The sequence below is a fragment of the Malaclemys terrapin genome, chromosome 2, assembly GCF_027887155.1.
Source record: "Malaclemys terrapin pileata isolate rMalTer1 chromosome 2, rMalTer1.hap1, whole genome shotgun sequence".
NCBI lineage: Eukaryota > Metazoa > Chordata > Testudines > Emydidae > Malaclemys > Malaclemys terrapin.
Window position 1 is genome coordinate 217,836,153 of NC_071506.1, and position 27,544 is coordinate 217,863,696.

At 47.1% G+C, this 27,544-nt stretch overlaps 1 protein-coding gene across 3 annotated transcripts in view; it reads right to left on the reverse strand.

The window, feature by feature from the left end:
* The window catches only part of UBE2E1 (ubiquitin conjugating enzyme E2 E1), a 56,085-nt gene extending 29,799 nt beyond the window's left edge, over positions 1-26,286 (reverse strand). The window contains exons 1-3 of one of the 3 annotated variants that reach the window (XM_054019972.1): positions 26,069-26,286; positions 23,770-23,950; positions 21,095-21,145 (exon numbers count right to left, since the gene is read on the reverse strand). In XM_054019972.1, the coding sequence (XP_053875947.1) occupies positions 21,095-21,145; positions 23,770-23,921 (203 nt within the window). In that variant the 5' untranslated portion in view covers positions 23,922-23,950; positions 26,069-26,286. Of the gene's footprint in view, positions 1-21,094; positions 21,146-23,769; positions 23,951-25,596; positions 25,693-26,020 lie in introns of those variants that run through there. The other 2 variants (XM_054019969.1, XM_054019970.1) reach the window with 2 other exon arrangements.
* Positions 26,287-27,544: the final 1,258 nt, after the last annotated feature.

Here is a 27,544-nt window from a genome sequence, read left to right on the forward strand (position 1 = left end):
CACCAGCAAAGATTGCAAATCCACATACATAACAATTTACTTTTGTTTACCAGAGGCTTACACAACCAAAATATACCTTGGATTTTTGGTAGTGTGGATCATCTTCCTCAACTTGTGCAAAGAAAGGGCACCAGGCACCAATAACATAGTAGTCGCAAATGATCTCTTTGGAACAATTAAACTATGTTAACAGTTGTGTGGTCACTGGCCCCAGAGAAAGGTCAAGAGTGAGGGCTTTTCTTCCCATTTACAAGTGAGCAGATATTTGGTCCTCATCAGGAGGCATTAAGATTACATAGGGAATATTATCATCCCCTGCTAGGGAATAAATCCATAAACTGAAATCAGCACATTTTAAAAGGGCAAAATGCAAGGTACAACTCTTCAGCACAGTAATCTCACCGTCACGGATTTAAAAACAAACAAACAAAAAAAACCTCACACCCCTATGCATGCAAGAGAGAACCACTAGATTTCTATAATCTCAGATACTCTAGCAATAAGTCTGGCAGCTAATAAATAAATAAATACATGGATGAGTGGAATGAATATTTCATTCATCAGAATGCACAAATATTTTATAGCAAGTACTTCCTCGAAACTGTCTTAACATCAACATGTTGAAATGAAGCCTTTTGTTTCTAGGATACTACAGTTCATGCATTATCCTCAACAAGGGCTGAAACCTTATGTATTTTCAATCCTTGGGCACCACTAAAGGATAATCTAAAGGCATAATCTAGTCAAATTTCACAACTCCCTCGATGTTTTACTTTAACATCTGAAGAATGGACAGTCTCTAAAAATAAAATCAGGTGCTAAAACTATATTGGCTGACTCTCTCAAACATTTTAGTGCCTGTGAGAGATTAATAAAAAATATTGTTTTTTTAATTTTTAAAACATGCTGCTGGTACCAGATCTAGGTACTGTCCACTTGTATTCACCATATAAGTATATAAGACACACTCTGCATCTACTGGACATTATAGAAATACTCTAGGAGCCCCTAAGTTAGATTTAAGATACATTTTCCACATAGCACAAGTGATTAAAAAGACCTTTAAAAAGATAAACCATGCCTGTCTTATTACCCACGTTTACCCTATCAATGAGGACAGACTTTAATTTCTTAGACATATTTCAATTTCAAAACCACCCTAGTTTAAACAGTACTAAGCACTTTAAAAACACTCCTTTTAAAAAGTATTTCCAGGGAGTCTTCTGGGTTTTTTGAACCCTTATGACTTAATGATCTGAATAGTTGGACGCTTCAAAAGTCATGCACAGCTTCATTAGCAAAGATGCTCATCATTACTTAATCTGAAAACAAATTAGTAAAGTGAGTTATAAGTTTTGTTCACCTGTTTGCTTTTGGGGCTAGGATGGATGGGAGACCATCTATGCTACAGACTTCCCCACACTGAAGGGGCTTGGCAATAGTGACATGTGTAGGCCAGTGGAGAAGACTCAGTGTGGACTGCAGGAGTAGCTGGGGGGAGAGGGGGCCCCTCAGGGGCAGCGTGGTGCTGCTGGAGAAGGCGACAGGAATAGACTACTGTGCTTCTTCACTTCTTCAGCCCGTTAACTTGTTACAGTTTGGCAGAGAGGAGAACGAGTGCTGCGAGCCAGAACAGGAGCACTTTGCTCCTTTTGCAGAGCCTACCACATCCATGGCCTTGCTGATGTGCAAGGAGCCATGGTCCAGGAAAGGTGTGTGAGGAACCAGAAACCTGGCAAGTGCTGTACAGGGAGTCAGGGCCAGTGCAAGGATATTTTGCGCCCTAGGCGAAACTTCCACCTTGCGCCTCCCCCGAAATTGTGCCCCAGACAATTTTTCTCTATCTGCTATGAGGCTGCATCAACTGAAAACGAAAAAAATGATTTTTTATTCCTATCCGTTCTTTTTCTTGTTCACTATTAAAAGTAAAGGATAGAGAATACATGTCACTTACTAACTATGAGTGAGTCACTTTGAATTTCATCAACTGTTTGACATAAACATTGATTAAGAGATCAAGATGACTTTTCCTTAAAATTAAGCAATGTTGATTGTAATCGGAAATACTCCCTTTTTAGTCACGTATGCTTCCTTCCTTCATACTTTCATATCAAAATCGACTACATTTTATTCTACCTTTAGAATATCCAATTATTGTTATTAATAAAATCTATAAAATTAGAATGGTGGATACTCAGTCAGACAACAACTGGACAAGCAGATGCCTGCCTGGGTGCACGTCCAGTCCGGTGAGCTGCGGAACATCACTTTTCCTTGCACAGCAAAAGTCTCCGCGCCCCCAGCCCTGCACCGCTGATAGTTTTAATGGAGCTTGGCAGTTACAGGCTCAAGCTGCCAGAAGAGGTGGAGACTTCCTCATCTTAACCCCGTTAAAAAAAAAAATTGGGGCACCGCTTTTTGGCGCCCCCAAATCTTGGCACCCTAGGCGGCCGCCTAGTGGTTACACCAGCCCTGCAGGGAGTGGATTCCTTTCCAATGACCCACTGTAGATTTGCCACTGGGCTGGAGAATCAGCAAAGCACTATCCTTTCCATGCCTTCTCCTCCCGAGCCCTCGCACTTGGCCCCTCCTGTAAATACTACAGAGCCATCCCTCATGGGTAGTAGCTGTCCCAATCTTCAACTCAAGCTCCCCAACAAGCCCCCACCTGAGTCAGTGAAGACCCTTCCATGCATAATATACTTCATTGGCTCATTTGTGAGCTAGTGGCCCAATCCTCCTCCCCAGATCCAGACCCCAGCCAGCTCTTCCCTTAGTTCTATTCAAACCCATCCCTATGCTTCCCTTTTCAAGTGTCCAGTCAGGCCTGGCCTGGCCTGATGCGGGGGGAAGTGTAGTGCATGCCTCACTTACCCTTTCTACAGCCTGCACCCTGATCTCCTCCCCTGCCAGAGCCCTGACCCCTAAATTAGCCCCCAACATCTCCCAACACCCCACATCTCTGATTCTCGGTCTCCAGACTCCATTCCTATTTCACAACTAGAACCCCAAACCTCTAATGTCTCCCTGGTCAAAGCACGGACTACCTAATGCCACCCCTCCCAGAATTCCACAACCCTCCTCTTCCTGGGTACAGAGTCCCAACCCCTTATGCTGTTCCATCAACCCCCACACCCTCCCCAAAGGTCTCCTTCCAGAACTCAGCTTGGGTAGCTTAATTGGCTATTTCCTTGGTATTTAATGATTGCAGTGATGGGAAATACACTTTAGCAGCCTCCACTCTGAATTAACAAAGATTTCAGTGTGGGCACATACACAATGGTGTATAGTTACAGTTTGGAACCTATTAAGAAAAGCCATGTAAAAATGCCTATGTATCACAACCCACACTAAGTAGGAGATAGAATATTTTTAATCTTTGTAGAAAAATGTCTACAAGCAAGGCATGCCTCACACATTACAGAACTTGAGTATAATAACAGAGCAGTCATAGAGTCATTAGAAATTATATATACACACTGAATACTAAGTATGTTAAATTGTAATACCTTAACACATATAATAGCTATGCATTTTAACTAACATTTTCTTAACAAATAGTCTCACTTCTTCCAGTTAGCGAGGCAGAGGGTAAAGTAGGAGCACAAAGATGGCAAAGAAAAAGATTAGCTATTGGATACCTTTATTTATTTCCCTGGGTACTACCCAGAATAAAAGTAATATATATCTCAACACACATCAGCCTGTTACACTGTAGTAGTATCAGAAAGTAACAGCTGTGATAACCTTGATGTGCATAAAACTGGAAAATAACCAAACCACATATTCAATATACTACAATAGTTACTGAATAAAGGCAACTCACTTATTTACTTTGATCAGATAAACTGCCACAAGAGTAAGCAAGGCTTTAAAAATGTGAGACCTACTATTCCAAGGACTAAACCCATTTGTTATTACAGAATCTTTATATTGAGCTGTAAATTTACAAAGCCCTTCACAAACAGATCAGGGCAGGGACTTGCCTTTTTAAGACTTTATAGTCTAAATAAGGCAAGGCACATATGCACAAATCACAGATTAACTCTTCAGAAAAGTGAGGATAAGAGGGTGAGTGATGAGAAGTGAGCAGGGATTGCTTTAAAAGGTGGAGTTTAGGAAGGAATAGTGCAGGGGTGCTTGGTACATGAGGGCAAGGAGATTGTTACACACACGCATAGTGCAGGGAGGTGGGTGGGCTGCATGGCTGAAGGCACAAAGCAAAGTAAAAAAGCAGACAAAAGGAGGAATATGGTCAAAGGACTGAAATCAGGAGGACAAAGAGAAGGGAAACAGGTGATCAGATACTTCATTCCCTTGGTGGGAAAGCTCTAGTAACCTCTTCCAGGGCTTCCAACACCTAAGCCTGCACATTCCCATCTTTGGTACTGGCCTAGATTAGGTGGTATCTACTAAATTTTGAGCCACTCCTTTTTTTCCATCCCAGTCTTGTTTGCTTGGTTTTCTCTGCCCTGGTCTCGATCTGAGTGTGTCCCTCTCTGTCTGGGTTTGTTTCTTGGTCTCCCTCCCTTTCTGTTTTTGGCCTCTCCTAAAACCCCCATTTCTATCCCATATAGGAGAATGCCTTGTTCCTCCTGCTTCTTGCTATGGCCAACAACAAAGTAAAACTAACATGATGGGGCAGGGAGGGAAGAGGAGAAGTCTACTTTTCACCCCACACCCTCGTTACCGCCATTCATTTCAGGAACCAATCCACAATTGTCTTAGTCTTCCTTACAGACCTCATCTCTCTTACTCCCTACCATCCACCCATGTCCCTTCATACAGTCTTGCCACTGGTACTACTTTACTACCTTCTCCCCAGAGGGTCCCGCCATCCCGAATGGCTTTACTGTCTCTCTCCACCCCAGTGACTGAATTTCATTTCAAATCCCAACAGAAAACCTGTCTTGTCTCCCTGGCCTGTAACTCACTCACTCTCTGATAATTATTCCTCTGTTTCGTTTTCTCTCAAGTATGTGTGGATACAATTTGTATGAAAGCTGCTATACAAAATAAAAGTTGCAAGAGGCCTAATTCCTGGCACACACCTGAACAGTGTTCAGTGTGCCTTAAAGGGGGGTCTGAGCCTTGGAGTTGGTGAATACTCGGCCAATCACAGGGCACAAGCTATCTCGCTATCAATAGCCCTCATGGGATGTTCCAGTAGCCATTCAGACAGTTTTGGATTACCTGAGGATCCTCTTACCCACATACATCAAATGCCTGGATCCTCAGGGCTTGTCTACACTACTGCTTAAGTCGATGTAAGTTACATCGCTCAGGTGTGTGAACCCGCCCCCCAAGCAACGTAACTTTCGTCAACTTAAAGCAGTGTCTATACTGCGCTATGTCGGCAGTAGTGAAGACAAGCCCTTTGTGTTTAAGTCTGACTAGCACCAGCAGGAAGAGTGCAAAACATTTAATGCAATGGAGTGTTGGGGCCAGGATCATGACATTTCCAGTTTTATTTAATCAAGGACATTTTAATCTCATTATTTAAAACCTAAACCAGTTATGTTTGTTTGTTTACTGATTAAAATAATTCTGAGTCTTAGTTTTACTATCCCAAATTAAATGGCATGAATATCATTGCTGCTGTCAACAAAGCAATATAAAATACAAATATGTTCTCAAAATTAAAATGATCCTACAAAAAAACACTAGATAATTCTTATTGCTTAAGAAGAACACATTTACAAACTGAAGTCAAAAACTACAACAATTGTAAATGCTTTGATTCTTTACCTAATGTATTTGCCTTAAAAAGATTACTAGGACACACAAGAAATAATTAATGGGCAAGTATAATATTAAACTGTTAGTCTGATAGATCAGAAACTTCTGATGAAATGGGCCTTCATGATATACTACAATATTGATATAATTGCTTTTAAACTGTATGTTATTACAACTGCATGCATTTTACAATCTTTCAAAACCATCTGCAACAGTTAAGCACTGCTTTAATTAAAAGATACTGTGATTTCTCTACAGTTTATAGGCCATTGCTCAGAGCAGCCAGATTCTATACTTGGTCAGAATAACAAATAATGTATTAAAACTTTCTAAGAGTCTCCACCTGAATATTTCTCTCACAAGCATGTACCCTCCACATTAGCATCTTAACACTTCCACTGAGATAGCCAATTTGCATTGTTAACCTGACAGTTTCTTTTTGGTGTGATTAATATTACTTTGCTGACACATTTCCTATGCCTCTTAAAAGTCTGATGTCTAAAAGTTCTCTTTTTGTCCATATCACAGGGAAGTTTGTTCCCCTCCCCCCCATTTTCATTGACTTATCTATCATGAAAAACCACTTTCTGGCTTCAGGATTAATTTTTAATGTTTGATCTTCCTTTCAACCAGTGTATGATTCACTCCAGAAGTCTAGAGACCATTATTTTAAACCTTCTTTCCCTTTTTACAGATAAGGGAGTTAGTTTTATTAGTAAAATGCTTTGTTCAGAGACCTATGGCAGAAACAGCATTAAATATTAGCAGCCCAATTGCCATAGGTAGTACCTCCAACATAGTAGCTTACATCTACTGTTGCTTCTAAAAATGTCAGAACCAATTCAAGATCATCTAGTTTTCCATTGAGTCCAACAGCTCCAGAGACAGAAATCGTATGCCAAATATCAGAATGATGAATCTTGAGAGCAGCTGTTAAAGTGCATCATGGTCTGGTTCTCCACTGTCTTGCACCTTGGGTACACAAGTGAAAACACTACCAAATCAGAATGGCAGTGCTTTACACTTACTGTGCACCTGTGTAAATGACTAAAAGATTCAAGGTACTGGGGAATCATGACCTGTATTTTGGGCTCCAAAATACTGTTTCCCCAAAAATATAGGACGAGATGAAATTTAAAACTGGAATTTGCAACATTAATCTTATACAGTTTGTAATTCAATTACTTAGATTTTCTTGTAAATAAAGGGATTGCCAAAAGTTGGCCTGGGCCCACTTTTTAAGACCTAGCGTCGATCTTTCCTGGTCTAGACTTTTCGTTGCAAAATCAAAGGGAAAAAAAACTAGAGCTATCAGGCAAATGTATCTGCTACAGGCAGTGTCCCCTCTAATTTTGTATATCCACGTGTGGAATTAATTTTGTTATGTGCACCAATATGGAGGTCATGTGTGACACATCACCTTCATATTGGTGCACATAACAAAATTCATGAGGTGGAGGTGGGGCCAAGGGGTTCAGGGTGTAGGAGGGAGCTCAGGGCTAGGGCAGAGAGTAGGGGTGAAGGCTCTGGGGTGGGGCCCAGAATGAGGGGTTCAGGGTGCGGAAGGGGGCTCAGGGCTGGGGCAGAGGGTAGGGGTGAAGGCTCTGGGGTGGGGCCCAGAATGAGGGGTTCAGGGTGCGGGAGGGGGCTCAGGGCTGGGGCAGAGGGTTGGGGTGCAGGTTCTGGGGTGGGGCCAAGGATGAGGGGTTTGGGGGTGCAGGCTGTCCCAGGGCTGTGGAAAGGAGAGAGGACTCCTCCCCCCCCCGCCCCCTCTCACTGCAGCAGCTCGGGGCTGGGGGAGAGGTGCCTCTTCCTAGTGGCAGCTCCACAAAGCCGAGTTGGATTGAGAGAGGGGCTCCTCTCCCCAGCAGCTCCAGTGGGCCATGGCTGGGCTGGGGTACCTCTCCTCCAGCAGCGGTGGGTGCACGCTGGGGCTGGCGGGGAGGGGTGCCTCTCCCCGCCGCAGCCCTGAGCCCTTGCACGGGGCTTAATAGGCAGCTGCGTGGCTGCACAACTTAGGAGGGAACCTAGGCTACAGATCATGATCACGATTATCCCCATCCAAGCACACTTTCATACAGAATATAACAGTGCTTATTTGTCATTGTGTGCATTGCACTCAAGCATACATATTTGTGGGATGTTCTGCTGTTAATGTCAATTAATATTTCATGCACAGTATATATTTATTACACACACTGTAGAACCTTTATAATTTGCACTTATGTCTGGCAGACCCATTGCAAACTACTGACATTTGCAAACTGGCAAGTAAGCGCACAACAACAAAATACTGAATTCCAAAATATACTATGTTTATTTTGACAGTTGCCATTTTTCTATAGTACTTTACAACGTAGTAATAAATGTTCTGTAGTCCATTTTGAAAAGTAATAAAGTCAGGAATGAAAGCAAACCTGTTAAATCTTTGTTGAGAAATAAATATTTGTTCAAATTATAAAGCTTGCAGATTAGTGTGATTCTACTGCAATTACTCAAATGTCCCATTAATTTCATTTTGTTTAACTCACATGGCATCACAGCAGAAACAATGTAGCCCTTAACTTTATTTCATATACATCTATAAGATATGAGGAAGTCAGTTTCCCCAACTTCTTCCACACACATCCTCTTTCTTTAATAAGCTCAATGCTTTCAAGAGGTGCGGTGTTGGCATGAAAGGAGAATGAAATCACAGGAAAGCTACAGCAAAGGCAGGGGTGGTACAAGCTTTCTATACACAACCTCACCAACGGGGCTCATACTTATCCTAGACGGGCCTCTCTGACTGGGAAAGATTAGTTCCATCTCACAAGGGTGCCACCACTGGAGGAGGTTTTGTGAGGTAGATATTTGACTGCTATAAACTGGATTGAGACCAATTCATTTCAAATAAGCCATAAAGCAGCTGATGGAAATGACTTTCAGTCACCACCAACCTGGCCTGGATTCAAATCCTGAGAGGCAAGCAATTCCCTATAAGATGATCAAACCCTGAAGCATCCAGTCCCCCACGAAGAGGGAAGAGATGACAAATTACTATCTGCTCCTGTGTGCAGATTTTACAGGATCGAGAACTTAGATTGTAAACAGTTTGGGGCAATGACAAGGTTTTCTTTTATTTCTATAAAGCACAATGCACCAATGGGTGAAATTATCTCCCCCCCCCCCCTAGAAAAATAAAATGTCTAAGTATGTTGAAACCCAACATACTAGGACTCATATGAAATTACACAAAATTAAAGTTCACAGATTCCTCAACCCCAGACAAAGTATTAGCATTCCCATTGGGTAAAACATATAAGTAGCACAGTGAACATAATTGCCTGGTGTTCGCCAAGGACAACAAAGATGGAAGTCAAATAATAAAGTTAAGTGATGTATGTGAATGAGTGGAGGGCAATAGGGATTTCAACTCCCTGTTTGTAGCCTTGATACACTTTCACAGCTGCTCTCAAGATTCAGCATTCTGATATTTGGCATGCAAGAGCACAGAGCATAGTTCATTTTGGAATTGCTAAACCAGGATATGCCGAACAAATTCTACCACAGGATCAGCTTGGCTACTGCCACAGATTCTCAAGAATCCTACCATTAAAATGCTTCTGATTTTTAAGGGAGCTGATTAAAACAGTTCACTGACCTCAGAAATGTGGATTCCTGTAATATTAACTAATCAATCTACAGTAAAGTGGTTTCTCCTATGCAGCTTTTGTCTGAATACATCAAGCAGATGATTTAGCCTGCAGGAATAGCTACATAAAGTTGCAATTTACCAAATATATTACTTGCATTCTTTTCAAGGTTTGCAAGACAGACCACACACAGCTGTCGAGGATCACTAAATTAGTTACTAGTTTCTAAAAGGAAGAGTTATTTTTCCATGGATTATATGCCAAACAGAGGGGGAAACCACTGATAGAAAATTATGTTTTGTCATATAAACTAAGGTCACACAGCACTAATTATGAAGGTCTTTCCCATCTCCACACTTGGAAATTTAATATAGAAAATATTTACATTTTAGAGGAATGAATAAAATGTAACAAATCACTTTTGCAACCTGGATATTTTAAATTAAAATAACCTGCATTTTAGTCACCTCCTCCCCCTCAAAAGTCACAAATGCGTAACAGAATCTGCAGCTTTTAAAATTATAATGATCTCAACTTTTGGTACAGATTAAAAAAATACACAAAGAGAAAATGTACATGAGATGGTGGTTGCATTCAGGAAAATCTCTTTCAAGTGTACAGACACAGAAAAAGAAAACTCCTATATTGTGCTTTAACAACTACAATATGTTCTTGCATAATACACCAAACTTAAATCTCTAAAGCATTTACCCAAGTTTGACTTGTTTAGAAAGTACATTTGTACAGTATCTCCAACAATATAACAACTTTAGTCAAAACAGGAGCTACACTGAGTGTGCAAATGAAGTCCATTCATTAATTAAAACCAAAGAGTTCAAAATGGCTTTCTGAGCCATACATTTTCTGCAGATTTCACGTTAGTCCAGAAGTCATAATCCCTTACTGCAGAGTTTTGAAAACAGTGGCTATATTTCACCTTTGTTCCTATAAGCTACAAGTGTAGGGCCCTTCCATTCATCTACAACCTGAGACATAATTCTTATTTAAATACTGACCGTTTATTTGCATAAGACACTATGAGAGATCTCGTCCTTGTCATAGGAAGTTACAAAGATTGGACACAAAAATACACTGGAAGAGCCAAGGAACAATGCTAACTTAAATTTTAAAACATTGGTTCATGATAGCTTTTTCACTGTGAAAGGTCAGTTTTTTGGGGACATTAAAGACTTTTAAGTAGAGATGTGACAAAATCATCATATTTAAGGCCTGGTCTACATTTAAAAGGTAGGTTGACATCGCTATGGTGCTCAGGTTAAGCCAAAATAACCCATATTGTAAACGTGACTAGGTGAATGGAAGAAGAACTTTTCCATTGACCTAGCTACTGCCAATCAGGAATGTAGATTTATGGAGGTGGAAAAACCCTTTCAGGTGTTGTAGGAAGTGTCTACATTACAGCAGCATAGCTGCAGCACTATAGTGTTCATAGGGTAGACATGGCCTAAGCCAGGGGTCTCAAACTCAAATGACCAGGAGGGCCATATGAGGACTAGTTCATTGGCCCGAGGGCCACATCACTGACACACACACCCCCGTCGCCGCCCCCGGCCCTGCCCCCACTCCATCCCTTCCATGAGGCCCCACCCCTGCCCCGCCTCTTCCCACCCCTTCCCCCCCCCATTCCAACCCCTTCCCCGAAGTCTCCACCCCCTCCCTGCCCCCAGAGGGAGCAGGAGGGGTGTGGTGGGGCCTCAGGGCAGGGAGTTGAGGTGCAGGGTGTGGCAGGGGCTCAGGGCAGGGAGTTGAGGTGCAGGGTGCAGGAGGGGTGAGGCGTGCGGCAGGGGGAGCGGGGTGCAGGGTGCGGCAGGGGGCTCAGGGCAGGCGTTGGGGTTTGAGGTGCAGGGGGGTGAGGTGTGCAGCAGGGGGTTGGGGTTCAGGCAGGGGGCTCAGGGTAGGGGGTTGGGGTACAGGCAGGGGTCTCAGGGCAGGGGGTTGGAGTGCAGAAGGGGTGTGGGATGCAGCAGGGGGCTCAGGGAAGGGAGTTGGGGTGCAGGCAGGGGGCTCAGGGCAAGGAGTTGGGGGACAGGGTGCAGGAGGGCTTCAGACTCTGGCCCGGAGCCACTTACCTAAAGCGGCTCCGGGGTGGCAGCGGCACACTCCGGGGACAGGGCAGGCTGCCTGCAAGCCCTGGCCCCGGCCCCGCGCTGCGAAGCAGCTGGAATCATGTCCCTGCGGCCCCCGGAGGAGGGGGGACGCAGAGCTCCGTGCGCTGCTTGCCACTCCTCCAGGTACCTCCCCCGAAGCTCCCATTAGCTGTGGTTCCCCGTTCCCGGCCAATGGCAGCTGTGGGGGGAGGGGGAACGCCTGGGGGGTGGTGCCTGGACACCAGGGCAACACACAACCCTCTGCTCTCCCTCCCCTCCCCCCGGCCACAGGGACGTGATGCCAGCGGCACGGGGCTCGAAGGGGGCAATCCTGCGGGTGTAGTTTGCCCACCCACGTCCTGGGGGGACGCACAGGCTGCTTGGCGGGACGCAGGAGATAGCCCCAGGGGTCGCGTGTTTGAGACCCCTGGCCTAAGCAATGGCTGATCCTGTATGGACTGGACCAAACCATGTTAAAACAAAGCTTGTTTTAGTTATAGTAAAGTTTTTTTTTTATCCTAGTTATAACCATTTTGGTCCTTCAGCACAGACTAGAAAGATTGTATACATATTTAAACATGATCATTTTTGTTGTGTAGTTGTAGCTGTGTTGGTCCCAGGACATTAGAGAGACAAGGTGGATGAGGTAATGTTTAAATAGGGTAATTTCATGTCCCACTACACTAACTCAAGAACCTTTCTACAACATTGCAGACGTATACAGTTCCACCTTGAAGCAACTATCCAGTGGCTGGACTGCTACCTGGTGTCACCGTTCAGGGAAAATGCATCTGTATTTCCCCTCTGTGGTCCACCAAGGACATCCACTTTAGTCTTCTGGCTCCCAGTTGTCATCTCTCTTGGCCTTCTAGGGTTGCTAGGTGTCCGGTTTTCAACCAGAACGCCCGGTCGAAAAGGGACCCTGGCGGCTCAGGTCAGCACTGCTGACTGGGCCGTTAAAAGTCGGTGGAGCTGGCAGGCTCCCTACCTGGCTCCACGTGGCTCCTGGAAATGGCAACATATCCCTCCATGTGCCAGCTCCGCAGCTCCTATTGGCCAGGAACTGGAGCCATGGGAACTTTGGGGGGCAGCACCTGCGGGCGGTGGCAGCGCGCACTATGTCGAGGGACGTGTCGCTGCTTCTGGGGAGCCCCCCCGAGGTAAGCGCTGCCCGGAGCCCACTCCCTGCACCCCAACTCCCTGCACCCCAACTCCCTGCCCCAGCCCCAAGCTCCCTCACGCACCCATACTCCTTCCCAGAGCCTTCACCCTTCACCTCCCATCACACCCCAACCTCCTACCCCAGCCCTGAGCCCCCTCCTGCATCCAAACTCCCCGCTGAAGCCTGCACCTCCCCACACACCCCAACTCCCTGCCCCGGCCAGGAGCCCCCTCCTGCACCTTGAACCCCCCCATCTCTGGCCCCACCCCAGAACAGGCACCCTCCAACCCAGAGCCCATACCTCCTCCCACACCCCAACCCCCTGCCTCGGCCCAGAGCCTCCTCCCATACGCCGAACCCCTTGGCTCTACCCTCCAGCCCGAAGCCCCCTCCCAAATCCCTCATCCCCAGCCCCACCCCAGAGCCTGCAGCCCCACCCCAAAGCTCGCACCCCCCCAGTCCTCACCTCTTCCTGCATTCCAACCCCTTGCCCCAGCCCAGTGAAAATGAGCAAGTGAGTGAGGGTGGGGGAGAGTGAGTGAAAGAGGGAGGGGGCGATGGAGTGAGCGGGCGTGGGGCCTTGGAGAAGGGGTGAAGTCTCAGAAGGGGCGGGGCAAGGGTGTTTGGTTTTGTGTGATTAGAAAGTTGGCAACCCTACCTGAGACCGACATGTGTCTCTCCCACCTGACTGGGGTTTTAAGGCTGCACAGCTTCCTGCCTTACATTCTGATACCCCCAGTAAGCCAGACTGCCAAAACAGGCCAATTCCTGAGTTTTTCTCTCTCTCCAAAAGCTATGACCACAGTTATAAGTTACAACACAGCTCCTTCTAAGCAAGCACAGTTTTTCTGAACGTAAAAGCAGTACGGTATTATTAAATACAATAAAAGAACAAACACACACGCTCTGCTTTCCAGAGATCACCCCCAACTCCAGCCTAGGGCTCTGGTACGTTTTAGTCCTTCAAAACCCACAGTTAGGGTTTCCCTGTGGTTACAAGTTCATCCATCTTAGATCCAGAACAAGGGCTGGGCAGATCAGCTGTTTCTTTACTCAGCTTGGGCCTTAGATCTTGACCTTCAGTAACAGGTAATTAGCAGACAATTACCCTCTCCTTATGGCATAGCTTCAAAAGGCTGGGTTCTTGCATAACTGGGAGTTGGAGAATTTATATTAACTTCTCCTTAGGTATACCCCAGGAAACTTATTCTCCCCAAAATCCATACTTTTCTGGCACATTTTCAATGTTTTATTTGAACTCTCAGGTCTTACATCTGTCACCTCTCTCCCCTAGAGAGGTCACATCTCTTCCAACTCACAATAATACATAAAATTAATACAATAAGGTCCTTCAAGAATATTGCAGGAAACTGTCATATCTGTCACATCTCCCCCCAAAAGAAGTGGGGTGAAACTCGGGTGCTTCACCATCCTCCTAGGAGGATGCACAGATTTATTCCCTAGATGGGGGTTAATTTCATAATTTCGTATTTCACCTATGCATATAATAAACATTCCACTAGCAAGCGAGCATATTTCCTTCAAAAATCCACACAGAGTCATTTGACCGCCACCCTGTATAATTTCTCCCCTTAGAGCCTATGAGGGTGGAGCTCTTGCATACACTTACTCCCCCAAAACATATGGGTGTGAATCTGAGACCTGGTCCTCCCACTGCCATCTCCCCTTGGATTCTAAGAAGGGTATGTGGTGTCCCTTTGTCCCTCAAGCAGTCAGTTGCCCCATGGTGGGTTGAGGTTCCCACGCTCCAGGAAGCAACTCTTTGGACAGAAGGGAGCAATAAGGTAGGGCTCCCTGTGAAACAGCTCTCTGCACCGCTTTTAACAGATTCTTCAAATCCCCCCCACAGCCAAATTCCTTTCTCTGCTCCATCTCCTCAGACGTCGGGGCCCAGGGGCCAGTTTCTCTAGGGGGAAGAGGAAGGTATATTGATCCCCCACCCCACTGGGGTGGTCCTCTGATCCCCACATACTGAGTCAAAGTGCACAGCAGTTCTCCCCGCACCAGGCTCAAGGTCCTTTACATTTTCACAGACCATCAGGCAGTCAGAGACCATGGGAAGAAGTTTCCCCTTCTTTCTGGCCATAGTTACCTTTGTCATCTCCCAAGCAGCTGTCATACACTTTCCGTGGGCATTTCCCATCCTTGGGTAAGTGTCATAGATTTGGCAGTGCCCTGCTGCTGTCTCAGTGTCCCTACTTTTGGCTGGAAACATTGCCAGTACTCTGTACTGTGCCTGGTTCCCTGGTAAGGGTAGGCAGAGAGCTTATTTCCCTTGCCGGGGCTTCAGGACTCAGAGATTTTACCTTCAAGTTATCTTGTCATCCCCCTGCAGTAGGAAATGGTCTCACTTGCCTTCTCCTCAGGTATGTGTCTGTATATACTGGGAAGGTAACTTGATTCCTCCTGGATGGGGGGGCGGGGAGGAGAGGGTGGAGTGGGCAGGAGGGATACACCTCATGCAGCTACTCTATTTGCATTTTGGCTAACCCTTGCAGGTCTGTAGCTAACTCGAGGTCTGATTCACCCCTTATGCTTTTAAAACCATAACATCATTCCTCAAAAGCAAAAAATATGGGATATCTGACAACACAACTACAACCAACACCCCGACCCTTCCTGGTCTGTATAGAATTCTGTGCTCTAGGTAGAGTGAAGGCTTTTACACCAGGAACTTTAACCCACATTTCATATCTTGGGAGCATTTGATGGGGTTTCACAACATAAGGCTTAACTAAAGTTTTAACTGTTGCAGTATCTCCCCACCCAATAAATGTCTCCCCATTAACTACCTCCTTCCACTCTCGCAGGGGGTCCAATGGATCTGCACCCAGGAGGGTGCAGCATGCCATGTGGGCAGTGGTTTGGAGTCAGAAAAGCTCTGGCTTGCTGAGAATAGCAGTGTAAATCAGGGAGCTGTGCAACCTTAAAATCCCTGGTCAAGATGAAGTGACACGCAGATCTCTGCCCAAGAAAAGGTTACATACAATCCTGGCCCACAATAATATATAAACTTAATACAGCAAAGTCTTTCAAGGATATAGCGGGAAACGGCAATATCTGTCATATCAGAGATTCAGGAGACGCGGCTTCAATTCCCACCTTTGGCACACACTTCCTGTGTGACCTTGGGCAAGACACTTATGTCCTGGTTTTTAAAATGATTTAGGCACTGCTCTGTTCAGCGTTGCCACACCTAACTGACTTAGAAGACTAATTCTCACTGAAAGTAACTGGGACTTGGGAGTTTATGTCTCATTTTCAAAAGCGACAAGCACTTAGAACAGAGATGGGCAACCTACGGCCCACAGGACCCTCCTGCCCGGCCCCTGAGCTCCTGGCCCAGGAGGCTAGCCCCCGGCCCCTCCCCTGCTGTTCCCCCTTCCTCACAGCCTTAGCTCACTGTACCGCTGGCACAGTGCTCTGGGCGGCGGGGCTGTGAGCGCAGCTGCAGAGCCATGGCCTGACCCGGTGCTCTGTGCGGCGCGGTGGCGTGGCTGCCTGTCCTGGTGCTCTGGGCGGCGCGGCTGTAGCGCCGCCAACCACCGGTGCTCCAGGCAGAGCAGTAACAGGCCAGGGAATGGGGGGGTTGGACAGAGGACAGGGGAGTTCGGGGTGGTGGTCAGGGGGTGGGGGTGTGGATAGGGGTCGGGGCGGTCAGAGGGCAGGGAATGTGGGGGCAGAGGTCCCCGGGGGGCAGTCAGGAAGGAGAGGGGGGTTGGATGGGGGGCAGGGGCAGTCAGGGGCAGGGGTTCCGGGGCGGTCAGGGAGAAGGGGTGGTTGGATGGGGCAGAGATCCTGGGGGGCAGTCAGGAAGGAGAGGGGGGTTGGATGGGGTGGCGGAGGGCGGTCAGGGGCAGGGGTTCCGGGGCCAGGGAGCGGGGGTGTGGGGATGGGGCAGGAGTCCAGGGGGGGGCATCAGGGGGCAAGAAGCGGAGGCGGGGGGTCAGATAGGGGGCATTGACCGGGCCACACCTGGCTGTTTGGGGAGGCACAGCCTCCTCTAACCAGCCCTCCATACAATTTTGGACACCCGATGTGGTCCTCAGGCCAAAAAGTTTGCCCGCCCCTGACTTAGAAGCACTAAGTCAGTTAGGCATTGCAATACTTAACAGAATAGGACCTAAATAACTTTAAAATCCTGGGCCTTACTCTTTCAGGCCCAGAACCACGAAGCTATTTAGGCTCCTAACTTCCACTGAAATCAGTGTGGGCCTCAGTTCCCCACCTATAAAATGGGGAAAGCACCTCACAGGGAGAACTATATTAAAGATTTTGAGGTACTCAGCTATTATGGCAATGGAGACCAAGTAAGTACCTGAGATAAACAGTGTAAATGCCAGTTAATGTTTTAATCATGTCCCTGATACAGCCTCAGAAATCCAGTCACATGGGTACATCCAAGGTTTTAGATATCGATTGTGATTAAATACAGTTAAGCCCTGTTTATAACGAAAAATGGAACCATGACTGGAGACAATCACAGAACCAGACTTCCACGACACATCTGAATGTGTAATATAAACAAAGTCCTAAAAGGCACACAACATACCAACAACACAAAAAAATCAACCGGCTCAGATTATGACTTTCACTTCCTTATATAAGCTAATATTTAAACAGAGAACTGAAATTTCATTACGACTGGGATCCAAATGTGTAATATTCAAAGCTATGACGTTAATCTCAATTTCACATTAACCAACAATCTTCAATCTGAAAGCTGTAGCTTTTTTATCACCAAATATCTACAATTAAAATATAGATTTTACACCTCTCATCACCATTGTCAGAAGCCAAATCATCCCATAAATGGACAAAAGAAAATTAAAGCTTTCCAGCATCCTGTTTCAATCATTTCACATAAAATGTTAGCATACCAAGAATGAGAGACACAGAACACATTTAAAATTAGTCACATGCTGTAGCTACACTATGCCACGTAAGAGAACACTAATATCTTAAACACCAATCAGAAAATATCTGTGAATTCTATTCAGTGTATTACTGTTAGAAAGTCATCAGCATAGACAAGATCTGTTGTTGTTTTTTTAATTCAAGTCTGAACATATATTTGCAACTCTGCAAAAATTAAAATCCTAATCTGTTCTTCAGCTATTTTGCTTGAAATTTTAAATTTAGTTAATAAACAACCACTTGCATAGCATCATAGATAGGCATATTTACAAAATAAATAATGATTAAGTCTCTGCCCGGAAGGTGCGGTCTTTCAGTGTTCTGGGTTCCTTCTGGACGTGCTAAATGTCTTCAACTCCCATGGGCTTCAATGGGAGTTGAAGGTGCTGAGCACCTTGCAATAAGGCCCCATAATAAGACATGGACAACAAGGAGGAGCTGACAAACACAGAGATGTTAGGGAACAGTTTGGAAGATGACAACAATGGTGGGGATTAAGTGGCTGGTTGAGAAAGTAGTGATTCTTCAGAGTTATGCAGCATTTTTTCTATATAAATGAAACTGAGTAAAATTTTCAAAAATGCCTAAGGATCCTAAGTCCCATTTTTTAAAGTGATAGACACTTAGAAACCTAAGCCACATTGAAAGTCAATAGGACTTTGGTTCTTTTCAAAATGTAATCCAATAAGACTCCTTCAATAAGTGGATTTTGAGAAGAGCTTTAATGGAGGAGAGGATGGAGGAAAAAAGGACCCCCGATTCCAGCGGGAGGGTAATATACGATAGACAGTACCAAGGCACAGGAGAGAGGACACAGAGAAGGTAGTCAGATGAGATGCTTGGGCTGAGCAGAGAGGACATAGGGTAAACAAAGCCTTTTTTAAAGTTACCGAGGCAGGAGAGTTAAAACTATGTTCTAAAACCAAGTTTAATACCTCTCTCACAGCGCTAATATTCAGCGTAAACAAAAGGAATAATGGAAAGCCATCATACCAATACAGGCTTCCCCAGAGCAAAGTCCTGCAACCTTAACCATTACACAGCAACCAGAAAGTCTCAGTACCATAACTTCCCCCCACCCTCCATTTGACAGTTTCCCCTTCCACAGGAAGTAAACACTCCACATAACTTTGATAGCTGGAACTCTTCTCACTGTTGTGGCAAGTAGCATCTGTCCACACTTAGCAAATCTGCTGTATACAGCCTCAAGCCAAAAGCATGTCAGGAAGTGTAAGGCATTTAGCATTTTGAACCAAACTAACCACAAGTATAAAAACAGAGACACTGTACTTACTCTCACTATAAGAACATAAAATACAGATACTAAATTCTACAGCTTGAATGGCAATGTGAAAACATCTGGTTTCATAAGAAAACCATTGTTTGTGTTTTACTACTTAACACATTGTAGGTTAGCTTAACTTATTCCAATTTTCCAACATTATTTGTGAGCTAAAACTGCCAATCTCCACGCTAATTCATTTGAAGGTCAGAAGGAATACAGGATACCTGCAACTATAATATGACTTTATATTCACGTATGGCTTATACTATCAACTGCTTTCGACCATTAAAACCATTCATAAAGGCTTACACATTACAAATCCAACCTTTTTTGTATTGTGTCTTGACGTTACTATCCCCAATGGACTGCACTGTTTAAATAAGAAGCCACCTCCGCAGCCATATTACAGTTTAACAAAGTAGTTTGAAAGCTAACCCACACCCATGAATGACTCCAATTTCTTCATATAGGAACAGTTTAGGGGTTTGATATTATTTCCAAGATGGTTCGGATGAAGGCTGCAACCTGATTTAGTTATATAGAAGCATTTTAGGCACCCATCACAACAGCTTCTAGGCACATTAAAACAATATAGCAGTGACTGAAGAGAGCTCAAAACCCATGTGTAGTTATCTTCCAAACACCACACGCTTTAGTAGTACACCTCTACCTCAATATGACGCTGTCCTCCGGAGCCAAAAAATCTTACTGCGTTATAGGTGAAACCGCATTATATCAAACTTGCTTTGATCCAACAGAGTCCGCAGCCCTATCCTCCCGGAGCACTGCTTTACCGCTTTATATCTGAATTCGTGTTATATCGGGTCGCGTTATATCAGGGTAGAGGTGTATATCAAAAACTTTCCTCACCAATCAAACCACTATACTATTGCATTATCTAGGTGAATTTTTAAAAGTCATCTTATCAAACACTTAATAAATTAAGTTTATTCATTAAGAAAATCTTTAAAGGTTTACTACATCCCAAACACCTGTTTTTCTTTTTTTCCGCCTCTGTGTACCCACCCACTGATATTGTTGCTGATCCTTTGGCAACAGGGGTGGGGAGTTAGAGTCTTTGGCTGATCCTTTCCAATGTGGAGGCCTCCTTTCAGCCCATACCTCCAATGTTCTCATATATTCTTTTCCCATCCCCACTGCCAGTGATTAGGATGCTTGACAGTGGTTTTGAAAGAGATGTTCATGGCCCCTTCACTGAACTCCAGTGCTATTGTCTCCCTGTGCACCAGCTAAGGGTAACAAGAAGCTTCAGAGCACCAGCAATACAAAGGTGGGCACAAAATGTCCATTCTAAATACGTGACTGATTTTAAAATATATTTTAAGTGTCTTTTTTTTTTTTTTAATTGCTACTACCCCTGACATCAAAGGCTTCAGACCTAGCTCAGCAGCAGCAGAAAGGCACGGGGAGCAGAGTCAGATAAAGAACTCAAGAATGTCTTTGGAAACAAGACTCCAGCAGGCCAAACGGGAGAGACCAGGTTGAAAGCAGCCTTCCCGTTTAATTAACAGGAACAACCAAAGACATTGCCAATACCATCTCATACTCAAATGTCAAGGGGAATCACCAGAGGTCAGGGCAACTAGGTGATGAATACAAAGCTTTGTAGGTACTAAACATAATGTTTAAATCTCTAAAACATAGTTTAAATAACCATTCTATAAAGGGCAATAGCATACCCCAGGGTGTGATTTCATCAGATAACATATGCGCTTCTTCAGTGCGTATATTCACTGATGAACTAACAGCCCTCTTCTCCATTGTGTGTTATTGCTTAGCATAGAACTGTCAGAGCTGGAAAGAACCCACACAGATTTGACAATTTTCGGCTTGTTTGGCAGGACTCTCATATAAATAAAAATTAATGTAGTCAAGCATTAGACTTATACACCAGGAAAAACCAAAAAGGGGCACATTTTCACACTCTTCCGTATTGACCACTGTCAGAAACGCGCACACAGATAATGTGACAAACTCTAATGCAATTACGAAAAAACAAAATAAACAGAAAATTCATGTCAAAGCACATAATGTCTCCTGAGCTTTTTCCTGCAGGGGATTTATTTTTATGTCATCCAAGCATTCATGAGACTATTTTATGTCATCTAAGTGGTCATTACTCTGCTGCATCTAGAACTTATAAGGATATTTACAAATAATAAAAAGCATACTTTCTTTCCTCCCCCCGAGAAGGATCAAAACAAACCTGCAATTGGGAGGTGGATCTAAGGTGATGTCAGCCAATTCCTTCTGAATCCTATGGCAATAAAAACAAGAAAGAACGAAGGTAAGTCACTATGCGGGATCACAATCAACACACACAAGCAGTAGAGACAATATATGTCACAATGCCTGTGAGACTGTGTGTGTGTGTCACTCTTCCAGGAACACATAGGGTAGATCTACACCTGCAGCGGCATGTAGAGTATGTACACGGCATGCTCAACTAGCACAGGTATAAATAGTGTAGACGGTGAGGCAGTGCTTAGGTGAGTATAGTGGAGACATGCTAGAAATCTAGGGTATATACTCTACACAGCTCTCTACCAAGCAGTGCCTCCCACATCTACACAGCTATTTTTGACAGTGTGGTGTCCTGCCGCCTCCCTACTGCTAGAGCCTTTTTCCACCACAGTGCAAGATTCCAGCAGTGGGAGTCATAGGGTGTCTGTCCCCTGCAGTGTGTGTCTGCAGTGGTCTAGTCTATACAGGAGGCGGTGTGTAGGGTATGTGTAGCTATATGCTGCAGTGAAAGGTTCAGGCAAGGGGAGGCAGCAGGGAAAAGCTCCCCCCCACCAAAGCCTTTCACTGCAATTGGCCCTGCTGACGGAGCCTTTCCCCACTGCCAGAGCCTTTCACTACAGCATCTAGCCACACATGTCCTGCACACCGCCGCCTGTATAGACAAGATCACTCCAGACACATACAATGGGGTAGACACCCTATGACAGAAACACAGAGAGAAAAATAGACAGACATTCCTTCTCCCCATATCAGCTCCACAGACTGTTCCACCCCCCCACACACAGGGAGATAAGGCCCCATCCGCCTCCAGCATACTGACAATGAGACAGATCCTCCTTGCAAACGCGAGAGTTAGGTGCGAGGGAAGGACTACAGCCTGGGGGAAATTATGAATCTTTGTCTCACTGAGATGGGCTAAACTGCCACTGCCACAATCCGCTTCCCCACTTAGCATCCTGGGGAACGGGCTGGAGGGGTTCTGACTGGGAAGGGCGGGTAACTAGCAACAGAGCCCAACTCCCTGACCCATTTCTGATTAAACTGAAAGAGAGGGGAATAGTCACACACATCTCCAAGATCCTATCTGCTCCCGCAACCACAGCCTCCAAATCTTCCCTGCCACCCAAAGCCCCATCCCCAGTCCCCTCCCTCACGTCCACAAAGCCCCATCCTCAACATCCTCCCTGCCTCCAGGCTTCTCCAGCATCCACAGCTCCACTCTTCCCTTCCACTACCACCAGCTACCATTCCCATTCCCCAGAGCCCCACTACTGCAACTCAAGCCTCCCCTCCAAATCTCCCCACACTGCACACGCAAACAGCCTCCCTTCCTTCCCCTCCTCCACATTCAACCAGCCTCCTTTGCCTATCTTCTATTTGTCACACATAATAAGAATCAAAGCCTACTCATACCAAGCAATTTACAATCAGCGGGCCTCTACAGATATTTTAAAACTAGTTGATGGCTTCTCATCCAACCACCACTTGCTGCTGTGTATGTGACTTTGCCAAGGAACCATTTGCTCAGGGGAGTTCTGAAGTCAACAAGCTGCCTGAAAGCTACAAAATCCAAATGACCTCTTGAGCACAACAGCAGAGCATTGGCTGAACAATCCAAAAAACCCAGCCCTTTTTAACATGTACAGATCACGGGCTTTTGGTAGTGCATTGCAAAGCTTTTCAATGACCAGCCAGACGGATTATTGTTCTTATTGACGGAGTAATGAAAGCTTGCTTGGAAGCTTCATTCTCAGCTAGGTGAGCTTTTTTGGAGTGGGATGGTGCTGAATTCAGGTGACATGGAGAATGGCTCAGGTAGGGCAGCAGAAATGTTTTGGAAGTGAGTTGGCTGTAAGGGCTTGTCTACTTGGGGGATATTGACTGGCATAGCTATTCCAGAAAAGTTATTCTGGTATAATTTAAGCAGAGTAATTATTTCACAATAAAGTCCCTTTCATTTTAGAAAAGACTGTCCACCTGGAGAGCTGTTCTGGAACAGCAATTCCCCAGGTACACAAGCCCTTAATGCAGGTCGGAAGGAGATAGGGAAGTAGTAATGCATTTAGTGGGGAGGGCTGGCACTAGGTAACAACTGTTTGCATTTATGACATCTGTCATCATACAAGATCAAAGCAAACATTACTTAATTAATCCTCACAACACCCCTCTGAGTTATGTGTTATCATCATCACTCCCATTTTACAAATGGGGAAACCGATGGAGAAATTAAATGACTTCCTCAAGGCCACATAGCTTCAGTAGCAGAGCAGGGATTAAGCTCATAGGCTTTAATCCCTACAGAGATCTGGCTCTAAAGCCAGGTGCTGAGGAGAGCAGTAATCTCAGTGGGGACGAACGGTGCTGAGTGCAGATGGTGAGGAGGAGACGGGGAACGGTAATGTTTGGGGGAAGCTTCTTGCTAAGTGCAGACAGTGAAAAAGGGAAGATGGGGACAACGGTAAATTTCTGTGGAGAGATTGAAGGTAAATGCCAGTAATGAGGAATAGAAATGGTTAACACTCAGTGGAGGGGAGGAGGAACAGCAGCAATGGGGCAGATACAGAGGGGCATATAAGCAGAGAGACAGAGGCGCAGAGAGACAACAGTGACACGGTGTCTGGCTGCAGACAGTCTCACCTCTTGGCGCTGGTGGAGAGAAGCTTGGAGTTTTTACTCATGCTGACTTTGCTTTCCTTCTTCTTAGGGGTGTTTGTCTCTTTCTCAGTCTGTTGGTTGGAGGATGAAGATGAGGAGGAGCTGGTGCTGGCCCTCGAATCGTCATCCGACATAGCGACCCCCCCCACCACACAACCCAAACCTGGAGAGGAGACACCACAGGATGTGGGGAACAAACAATGAACGCATGCACAGTGAAAGGAACCCACCACAGTCTCACAGGCAAAGGGTGTTTGGGTCGCACTCTCTTTAGACAGGGCCTGTCTCTCTCTCTCTCCCTCCCGCCTTCGCAGACAGGCACCCTGAACAGAAATGGTCTGAGCAGGAGGAGCAACAGCTTCTCCCTGCACCAGTAACACTGGGGGAGGGGAGGGACTTGAATGTCTCCTTTCAATGAGAACAGAAGAGGGGGAGCAGGCTGAGAGAACAGGGACTGGGAAGGAGGAGGCTGCAAGGTTCAGAGAAGCTGCAAGTAATTCCTTCTAATCTCACCCAAACTACACACAAGAAGCCAGTCATCCTCACCCCCCAGTTATCCAGCCCTGGGGCGTGGGATATAAATAGGATGTCTCCAGTCCCCTCTGCACGCACAGAGGCACATGGAAGAAAAGGAAAAGCAGCAGGATCAATGCCCACAACTGGAGTGGGGAGACATTGGCTACAAGGGGAGAATAAGTGTCTAGGAAGGTGAGGGGCAGGCAGGGTGTTTGTGGGAGGGAGATCAGTGGGTGGGAGGGAGATCAGTGTCTGGGGGGGGCAGGCAAGGTGGGGGGAAATTGGTGCCTGTGGGGGGGGGGTGAGGAACAGATGTGGGGAGAGAAGAGTGCCTGCAGGGGGTGAGGGGCAGGCAAGGTGTGGGAGGGAGGAGATCAGAACCTGCAGAGGGTAAGAGGCAGGTGTGTGTGTGTGTGTGTGTGTGTGTGTGTGTGTGGGCGGGGGGGGGGATCAGAGCCTGTAGGGGGGGGAGGAAGAGAGAGAGGAGATGAGTGCCTGCAGGGGACAAGGGGGGGGGGAGATCAGTGCGTGCAGGGGGTGAGGGGAGGAGATCAGAGGAGGGGAGGGAGATGGGGGGAGGAGATCAGAGCGCGGGGGGGGGGAGGAGATCAGTGCCTGCAGCAGATGAGGGATAGGCAGGGTGTGTGGGGGGTACCAATGCCTAGGTATGGGTGGGAGATCAGTGCCCACAGAAGGCAAGGAAGGTGGGAGAGTGGAAATCAGTGCCTGTTGGGGCCAAGGGAGGGAAAGATAGCGGTGTCCACGGGGGCGAAATGGAGGAGGGGTGGCGGTCCCCGCGGGGGTGGGGGGATGGGGAGGGAGCAGAGCCCGGGGGGGGGGGGGAGAATGGGGGAGGAGCAGAGCCGGGGGGGGGGGGGATGGGGAGGAGCAGGCCCGGAGGGGGAGCAGAGCCGGGGGGTAGGGATGGGGAGAGCAGGGCCGGGGGGGGGGGGGGAGTAGGAATGGGGGGAGAGGATGGGGAGAGCAGGGCCGGGGGATAGGGATGGGGAGAGATGGGGGGAGCAGGACCGGGGGGGGGAGGGGCTGAGGAGAGCAGGGCCGGAGGGGGGAAGCAGAACCGGGGGGGGGAAGAGTACGTGCACGGGGCACACCTCCAGGAAAGAGCTGCTCTGCTCCCTGATAGGGAGAATTGCCCCCCCCCCCGATGCGGGCCCTGCGGGGAGGGGGCGATACCTGCCAGCCCCGGCCCCCTGCCCGTGGTCGCGCTGCGCGGGCCGGCGGCCCTGGCCTGGCCGGGGGGTGCCCTGCGGGGAGAGGAGCCCCGCTCCGTACCTCTCCCTTTGTGTCTGGCGGCTCCTCCGCGGCGCGGCTGGGCCTGGCCACTCGTGTCTCTTGCTGGGAGAGAAGCGGAAGTGCTGCAACAGCAACTCTTACCCAGGCAATGGCTGCCCCGCTCCTCCCCGGCCCCTCGGCGAGCCGGGCTGGGGGGAACCGGCCGCACTCGCCCCCAGGGGGCAGGCGCCGCGGGAGCCCCAGCCTTGCGGGGCCGCAGCTGGAGGCTCCTCTGCCGAGTGCCCTGCCGGGGGGCAGAATAAAGAGGGTCCGAGGCTCAGCTCCCTGCCCCGGTCCTAGGGGGCAGAGGGAGCAGCTGGGGCTGCGTGACGGCTTGAGCCGGGCTCCTGCCCATTCCCACCCCGGCTCGCCTGGCCCCAAAACAGCCCCCCCCCTCCCTTCCCCAGCAGCAACAACTTCTCACCTGGCTCAGCCCTAGAGCAGGAGCAGCAGCTTCCTCCCCGTCTCTCACCTGTTCCAGCCCTCAAGCAGCAGCAGCTTCTCCCCTCCCCTCCCCGGGCTCAGCCTTGACTCATCCTCAGCAGCAGCTTCCCACTTGCCCGCGCCCCGAGTTCAGGATTCCATTGTCCCCACGCAGCCCCCGGTGCGCTCAGGAACACACAAAAGGAAGGGCCGCTTGTGATGTCAGCAGCTCCTACGGAGAGACGGCAGCAGGCTGGGCTCCGGCTGGCCAGCTACAGGAAGGAAAAGCAGGTTGGATGGGGGAATGGATCAGGAATCCGCAATGGTGAAGTCCACCAGCTGGGGAGCCTAATTGGTATGGAAAGCGCCGCATTAAATAAAGTTGGGCTAGATTGTGCTGCATCGTCAATGGCTTTTTTCCTTCTTCTGTTCCTGCAAAACCTTTGCAGTTGAGCTTTTGGCACAGCCGTAAAGAAAAATGACATCTCACTACAGTAGTGACCCACCGTACTTTTCACATAAGAAGCCAGCACAATCAGTCACTTTTCTATGGGCCAAGGCATAGTGCCATAGATCTCAATGGAAATGCTGCACCAAATTCATTCATGTTGTTACCCCCATTGACTTCAACGGGTTAACACCAGGGCTGAATGTGGCTCAGTGCCTTCAGTTTCCAAAAGTATATCAAGGGATCAGACAGCAAACTATGTGACATACTCTTTGTTTTCCCAGCCACTAGACTATCACTACTGTGCATCATAATAATTAATAGTACTTTGCATTTCTATCACTCCTTGCAACTGAGGATCTCAATGAATCCAACTGCACAGCACACCTGCAAAGTATAGTACATATGGTTATTACCACCAATTTATGCTTTGTGAATGAGAGGAAAAGAACCTAGTTGTCTAATCTCCCAGAATTTTCCGGGGTACTCAACACTTTAGCTCAACAAGTCAGCTCTGTTGACTTCCTATTGAGTTTGGGTGTTCAGTACTTCTAAAAAATAGGCTTCCAATCTCATGTTTTAATCATATGACCAGGGGCGGCTCTATGTATTTTGCCGCCCCAAGCATGGCAGTCAGGCGGCTTTCGGCAGCGCACCTGCGGGAGGTCCGCTGGTAATGCGGATTTGGCAGCATGCCTGTGGGAGGTCTGCCGGTCCCACGCCTTCGGCGTACCCACCGCCAAATTGCCTCTGAAACCGCGGGACGGGCGGACCTGCCAAAGGCAGCCTGACTGCTGACCTCACGGCAAACGGCAGGCCGCCCCCACGGCTTGCCGCCCCAGGCATGCGCTTGGTGCGCTGGTGCCTGGAGCCGCCCCTGCATATGACCTTGTGTAACACATCACTGCTGCATACATAGTCACTCTGGAATTTCAGTACCAAAAGCTAAAGAGCATCCTGAACTAAAGATGTTCTCCACTGTGTCTGAATCCATGATTCCCTCCAAAATGGCTGTCCAGATGGAAGTTTTTACTCCTGTATCTCAGACTCTCACTATAAACACATCTAACAGGGGTA